At 45.0% G+C, this 7771-nt stretch overlaps 1 protein-coding gene across 1 annotated transcript; it reads left to right on the top strand.

Moving 5' to 3' along the window:
- Positions 1 to 5903: 5903 nt before the first annotated feature.
- FUT4 (fucosyltransferase 4) lies at positions 5904 to 7045 on the top strand. The gene has a single exon (XM_018556822.1). It carries the CDS (start codon positions 5927 to 5929, stop codon positions 7013 to 7015), a length of 1089 nt encoding a protein of 362 aa, XP_018412324.1. The 5' UTR covers positions 5904 to 5926; the 3' UTR covers positions 7016 to 7045.
- The last annotated feature ends 726 nt before the right edge of the window (positions 7046 to 7771 follow it).

Genomic DNA, 7771 nt, shown 5'->3' with positions numbered 1-7771 from the left:
AATTTCTCCTCTCTTCCTGTTCTGGTGACAGCTAAAAAAAATTGTATTGATCAGTGTGGTCACCAGGAAGGTAAGGTGGATGTAATTTGCCAGGAAGGGGACACAGACAGTAATAAAAAGCTGACATGGGTTCTTATCCTTACTGATCTATCCTAGACTAACAAAAAAATAGTTTTGATTATCAATACACTTTAATCCTGTTATGTATTCATTAAAAATAAGTAAATGTATTTGACTGGAAGGAGCAGCCAACCAGGCTCTGCTGTGCTGCACAGCGCTTACAGTCTAAGCTAAGATTTTGAATGCCCCTTGTATCATAAAACATGCTATTTTTTTCAGTATAAAGCTCTTTTTTTTATTCTTTGTTACTTCTCAGTGCTGCTGGTCTCCTGAAACCTCTTTGCAGCCACTTCCAGTCTATATGCACTGCAATGATGGCTGCATTACATTTTCAGGGCGGGTTTCCTGATGGTGGCAATGGCAGACCATGCCTGTGTAATGAGCAATGGAATAGCCATTTACAGTCTCCGTGGGACTCCAGTGTGTGGCAAAATAGGAGATTAACTGGGAGACAGGAACAGAATAGGAACAGAATGTTGTCACGTTTTTACAGGAAATGCCGGAACAAGATCCTTCATGGCAGGATCACCAGGTATTATTTTAATAAAAGCTGTAGATATTAACATATTGAAAATTACTTTTTAAATGACTTTTTCTTCATGGGTCATTCTGATCAGCACTTCCCCAAACAGAGCCGCGGTCAGTAAACGCACCCTGAGCACAACAGATATTTAAATCTTCAAGACAACATGTCCCATGATGCTTTGTGCGTACCGCACTGCACACAAAGCGCCAAAGCTCAGTACAGGCAGCCATACACCGCATGCATCCCCCAAAGCAGCAGTGCGTGTGGGTTCAGTCCCAGCCAGGAGTGTGCATGTCAGGGTGGTTGAAGGGAGACCTTGCAAAAGACAAAAGAGCCACTCTACAGGGGCAAACTCCGCACAGCGAAATTACAAAGGTCAAAGGTTATGGGGTCAGTGCTTTTCCCCATAGTTCTCTTTAGGGTCACAGGAGGACATATACTAGTGTCCTCACGTGACCCAAAACTCAGTATATCGCGAACTACAGCTTGCGGTATACTTAGACCACCGCAGCCAGGACAGATCCCGACATTACTGTCGAGATCCACCCAGCTGCATGAATTTATTATTTATTACAGGTATTTATATAGCGCCAACAATTTACACAGCACTTTACATAGTTGCACATTCACTTCAGTCTCTACCCTCAAGGAGCTTACAATCTAAGGTCCCTATCTCACATGCATACATAAAGAGCCAATTTAGACAGGAGCCAAATAACCTACCAGCATGTCTTTGGAGTGTGGGAAGAAAACCTGAGTACCCGGAGGAAGCCCACACAAGCACAGGGAAAACATGCAAACTCCTTGCAGATAGTGACCTGGCCGTGATTTGAACCAGGGACCCCCAGTGCTGTAAGGCAGAAGAGCTAACTGCTATGCCACTGTGAACGACAGCTGGCTCTGCCTAACTAGAGGGGGAATCCCTGCAGGGAGCCGCGAGTGACAGTCACAGCTCTCTGCAGTGAGATGATCGAGAAGTGAGCGAGCGACGTTATGTGTTCCCGATCTATTGAGCCGACCTTTGACAGTTTCATTGTCATTCGTCGGCTCGAACTATGAGGTTGAGTGAAAATAACTGACCTCATAGTTCTCCATTAACTATTCAGCAACAACTGCCAAAAAAAAAGGAGGGCAGGAAAAAACATGATGTAAGATATGCAGCTACATTTATTCTTTAGTTTTTTTGCATTTGATAAATGACACTTTTAAAGCCCCATTTCTCTATTTTGTTTTTGTATTCTGTATACCTAGGGGTGTGGTGTCCTTGTTCGTGTGTTGTCCTTGTTCGTGTGGTGATTCGCAATTTTGTGTACAATTCTTTTGTTTTTTGATGGAGGGTTTAATAACACTTTAAGGCCTCATTCACTCAGCTAAGTGCCGGCCCGTACGCTCACTTGGACGTATTGGGCTGTTTCTGGGAGGGACAGGTGCTGCGTGTGATTGTACGCAGCCTGTCCTTCTCTATGGGAGTACACGGCCGTACGCCGCCGTACGCTCACTTGAACTGCACATCCGTGCGGGTGCGGTGTCCGTGCTCGGACGCAGACTGGATCCATCCTGTCAGCGTACGAGCACGGGCTCCCGCACCCGCACGGACGTGCAGCTCGGGTGATCGTACAGCCGTGTACTCCCATAGAGAAGAACAGGCTACTATGTACAATCACACGCAGCACCTGTCCTTCCCGGGAACAGCCCGATACGGCCGTGTACGCCGCACGGATCTGTACGGGCCGGCTCTTATATGAATGAGGCCTAAATGATATTTTAGTGATCGGGTGTACTTATACTTTAATAGCTGATTACTTTCTGTGGGCATCATTCTACTTTTCCTTCTCAGTAGTGTGTAAACATTAGCCATGGACTTGTTTCCCATTATCTTGGAATGTTATCAGCTGCTGGTAGGACCTCTTCAAAACTTTTTGTTTGCATTCCTTTTGTTGCATTGCTTGATAGCTTGCATGACTATTTTGAGATACCACAAACTGTAGAACACTGCGGAATATGTTGGTGCTATATGTTGAAATAAATTATACTTGCTTTGGCCCCAGGAAGCACAGTGGCTTAGTGGTTAGCACTTCTGCTTTACAGGACTGGGGGTCCCTGGTTTGAATTCTGGTTTGGACACTATCTGCAAGGAGTTTGTGTGTGCTTGCATGGGTGTACCAAAGACATGCTGAAAGGTCAATTGGCTCCTGTCTAAATTATCCCTACTACGTGTGTGCAATATAGACCAAAAGGTGCCCATACACTGCACGATAATCGTATGCGATCGGTTTTTCGTACGATAATCGAGCAGTGTGAACGGAGACGTGCGACCGTTTCTACTGTACGGTCGCACGTCTTCTGTCGAACCAGCATGTTCGAAAACCAGCCGGGAATCGTACGATTCTCGGCTGGTTAGAACGGTGCTCGGAAGACAAATGCCGAACGGGCCGGTGTGCGCACGCGCACACTGCCCGTTCAGCATTGCGGTCATCGGAAGCCCGCCCCTCAGGCGGGCGGGCTTGCGATGATCGAGAGTGCGATCTGCCTGTCCAAGATAGGCAGATCGTACGTTTTTTTAATCCCTGTACAACCATCGCAAGACTAAAGTCTTGCGATGGTTGTAGAGTGTATGGCCACCTTTAGATTGTGAGCTTCTTGAGGACAGGAACCGATGTCAATGTGCGCTGTGTAAAATTGTTGGTGATAGCTGTAATAAATAAGAGTGTGTATGAAGTATAAAACAAATAAAAAAACTTGTCAATTAAATGGAAAGTTTAATTCAATGAAAGTGGAAAAACTCAGTTATGGTAATTAAAATGCTTAGTGGAAATTTGTTTAAAAAAAATCTACTCTTGTTTTCTTTATTTATTTAGTGTGGGATTTTTTTTGGGGGGGAGGTATTATGGGCGTCATTCATAAAACTTCCGCCCAGTGTATAGCTGGATGGATGCCGTTCGCACGGCACTTACACGCTTTGATGGCACTGATGAGTATAATTCCTATGTGCATCAGTGCCATTTAGGGATTTTAGTGCAATGCAAACCAAAGGCATCCTGAGACATGGTGTCACCCAGAGCAGCCGCCAAAGTGACACCCCGCCGGAACTTCATCACATATGTGCGTGACGTCATCGCACATGAGACGCAACTGTCGGGCTCTGCGACCATGACCCAGTGTACGACTTTTCAGAGGGGTGACACCAAAATGACTGTTAGTTGTTTTGGTGACACCCCCTCCAATTGTGTCACCCGGTGTGGGCCGCAGTGACGCCACCGGTGCAAACAGCATCTGCCCGATTATACGCTGGGCAGAAGTTTTGTATATAATGTCCTTAGGCCCCATTCACACCTGAGCATTTTGTGTACACATGTCAAACTCGCAAAAAAGTGCGCTGTGGCGCTCGTACGCGAAACATGTAAAGAACACAAAACGTGCTTGCTGTGCCATTTACTGGCACCCCAAACGCGGCCGGGCAAACGTGCATTTTTTTCCTCCGTGTTTGCACGCATTAAAATGTGTACAAATGCACAGAAAAAAAATGTGAAACGCATGTCGCAGATTTTGCTACATGCACTACTTTTCTGCATTTGTCGTGTGTTCCGAACCCCACTGAAATCAATGGGGACACGCAGCAAACACGGGGAAAAAAACGTGCACAAATACTCAGGTGTGAATGGGGCCCTAGTGTTGTGTTCTGTTGGGCAGGGCCCTCCTTACTATAGTGTTTTGAATTGTATTGTAATTGTAATGTCTTTTCTATGTAGTAAAGAGCTGCGCAAACTGTTGGCGTTATATAAATCCTGTATAATAATAATTATTATAATTTTACAGTCATTTTAAAATGTTTATTTTACTTTTTTCACCGTCTGTTCTGTTTCTGTAAAAGAAAATCTCAGAATTATAAGGCTAATGGGTAGCTACTTTTTGGCACAAACAAAGGTTCAAGACAGCTGAAAGAAGCTTCTGTAACCCTCAAGAGCCATTTGAATCCTATTGCACCCATAAAAAAAAACACCTTCATTTTGCCCGCAATGACTCCAATGCATTTTGCCAAAATAGCAAAATGTAGCCGTCATCTCAGAAATGTTGAAAATCTTAATTTCGTTGCTATCGATGCCTTTCACCGCTTCCAAACACCTTTATTTAATTTTATAATAAAAGAGAAATAATAAAGAGGTAATTGGTTTTGCATGATGGGCTGTCCCTGCAAAGTTGGAAGAGTTGGGAGTTTTCTGCCCGCTATGGATTGCTGTACGTTACATAGTTGCACTTACATAACTGAGTGATCCTTCATCATGTAGTCAGAGATATGTTCGTGTTTATTAGGATGTGCATTCTGCTTCCCTCTGCTGGCTCTGCAGCATCATTGCTGCTTCTGTCCCCTTGTCTCCTGCACAGCAGGGAAGGGGTTAATGTTCCTTGGCTAGAGAATCGGCTAAGTCCAAGCCTCTGATTGTCCCCTTTAAGTCCATCTCAGGTTTCTCAGGGAACTTCCTGAGTGACAGATGACATCACCGGAGGTGTGACTGACTGATGATGTGGAGCTGGTTTTGCTGGTGGAGCAAAGAGAGGAATTTCTGCAGCACAAGGCTGCGAGTGTTCTCCTCCTATCCTAAGTTCATGTCATAAAGGGGATGTCTGTGGCAGAGATACAGGCAAAGTACAAGGCAAGGAAAAGTGCGCTGACAAGAAGAGGACGCACCAAAATCACAGGACTTCACACGCATGCAGAGAGGTTGCATGTAGCGGGCTCCCTAAGGGGTGTGGAAAGCTGAATTTGAATTGAACCTGCGACAAGCTGGAACTCAAACGATGCCCACATGGAAATCACACAACCACGTCTTCTCCTCTTGCTGTCTGTGAATGAGGAAGCTGACTGCTCTCGATGTCTTGAGGTTGACCTCTTTTTCGGCTGCTCCGCTGGTGAGTTCCAGTTCGCCCTAACCGGAGGAAATTTTCAGGCAGTACAACAATATAATGCACACTTAAGACAGGCAGCCCCATAGAGTGGCTTGTAACAAGTGTCAGGACTTGCATGCTGATTAGACTTGTTGAACTGATTCGCATTCCAATTGCTTTTGTCTGTTTTTGTTTTTTTCCTTCATTTCAGCCTGCTGAACAAAAAAAAAAAAAGCAAAGGAATGGACTCTATTGACTTTTTTTTGCATTGCTGAACACAGAGGTGTGCAGCATTTATGGGCACCATTGACCTCTGTAACTGGGCACCAGTGGTAGACCTACGGCGTGTAATTTTTAGGCAGGGGACTTTGTTCATGTTGCTTTGCATAAGCAAGGATGAAAGTGGAAAGTTTGTTGTCTTTCCCCAAACTGCGAGGATGGAGACTTTGTCGGAGGGGACGCTGGAGGGCTCTTAAGTCACAGATTCTTGCAGCCAGTCTGACCTGCATGGTACTTTTTGTATACGCATGTACACAGGATTTATTACAAAGCCCAGTGCATTTTTCATTGCTGTGGGGAACTTCTCAACCGAGACAGGTGACTCTCCTAATCTGGTACGAACCGTTTGGCAAACGGAGGCGGCTTGGAGACTGCCACGTCCTTTTCAACATAACCGGTTGTCACCTAACCACTAACAGGAGCCTTGCCCAAGAGGCTGACTCCATCTTGTTCCATCACCGGGACATTGGAGACTTTGCTGAATTTCCTTTTGAAAAACGGCCACCTTCCCAGAAATGGATCTGGATGAACTTTGAATCCCCGTCACATTCCCCTTGGTTGTCCTCCTTAAGGGGAGTATTCAACTGGACCATGTCCTACAGGGTAGACTCGGATGTATTTGTTCCATACGGCTATTTATTTTCCAGAAAACGCTCGAAAATAATACTCCCACGCAAGAAAAAAATGGTGGCATGGGTTATAAGCAACTGGAACGAGGACCATGAAAGAATTCAGTATTACAACCAGCTGAGGGAGTACATCGATATCGATATCTATGGGCGGTACGGGATGGATTTGAAGCAGGATAACATTGTGAAAACCGTGTCGGAATATAAATTTTACCTCGCCTTCGAGAATTCGCTGCACACAGATTATATCACGGAAAAATTATGGCGGAATGCCTTCAAGTCTAGTGCAGTCCCTATTGTTATGGGCCCCAGTCGGTACAACTACGAGATGTTCATCCCTCGGAACTCCTTCATCCACGTGGATGACTTCTCAAGTCCCCGGAAGCTGGGCATGTACTTGAAATTCTTGGATAAAAACATGCACATGTACCGCAGGTATTTCACGTGGAAGAAAAGGTACGACGTTCACGTGACGTCATTTTGGGACGAGCACTACTGCACAGCCTGCGAAACGGTGAAGGCGGCCGGAAGTCAGCATCGGACGGCCACAGATCTTGCAGGGTGGTTTGAAAGCTGACAATAGTTCCTTGTTTTGGGTCATAAGAAAACATAAAGCGACACTAAATCTTAAAAACGCATTCAAGTACCTCCAACTATTAACAAAAATGTATCTTATTTGTTTATCACTCGGCTGTAGATCCTCAAATCCTCTCTGAATTGGTGCTGACACTGTCCTTCCTTCTGGAGGGTGGCTACTTTTGTTCCTCATGGTCCCTGTGTGTGTTGTAAAGTAGTCACCACTCCAAGCTCACTCCCGTGATGGACTACAAACTCAATACAAATGAGTAAACTAAACGTGAGATTGTAGTCCATCATGGGAGTGACCTTGAAGCGGTGACTACTTTACAACCCACACAGGGACCATGCGGAACAAAAGTAGCCCCCCTCCAGAAGGAAGGACAGTGTCAGCACCAATTCAGAGATGATTTGAGGATCTACAGCCGAGTGATACACAAATAAGATACATTTTTGTTAGTAGTTAAGGTACTTGAATGTATTTTTAAGATATAACTCCTGAGTTTAGTGTCACTTTAAGCAGTACTATGGCATAGGCTGCATTGTTTCATAAAATCACCGTCATCAGATTTAAAGCTCTGCTGCAACGCACGGGAGAACGTAATCTAAAGCACTCGGATTTGATAAAAAGACCGAACTTACAAGCAAGATGCAGTTCTCTAGCCCAACACGTCTCTTGACATTTTTTGCACAGTGGACCCATTATGCTTGAATAATATTTTTTTTTCTCTTTGGTGGGGACGGGGAAAACTGTTAA

This window comes from Nanorana parkeri, unplaced genomic scaffold, assembly GCF_000935625.1.
Source record: "Nanorana parkeri isolate BGI_ZX_2015 unplaced genomic scaffold, ASM93562v1 scaffold254, whole genome shotgun sequence".
In the NCBI taxonomy this organism is placed as follows: Eukaryota; Metazoa; Chordata; class Amphibia; order Anura; family Dicroglossidae; genus Nanorana; species Nanorana parkeri.
The sequence above is the reverse complement of the archived record's forward strand: the minus strand, read 5'-3'. Positions and strand labels throughout refer to the sequence as shown.

Bases quoted from the DNA above. Each gene is read 5' to 3' on its own strand.
- FUT4 (XM_018556822.1), top strand. From the start codon at position 5,927: ATGAAAGTGGAAAGTTTGTTGTCTTTCCCCAAACTGCGAGGATGGAGA.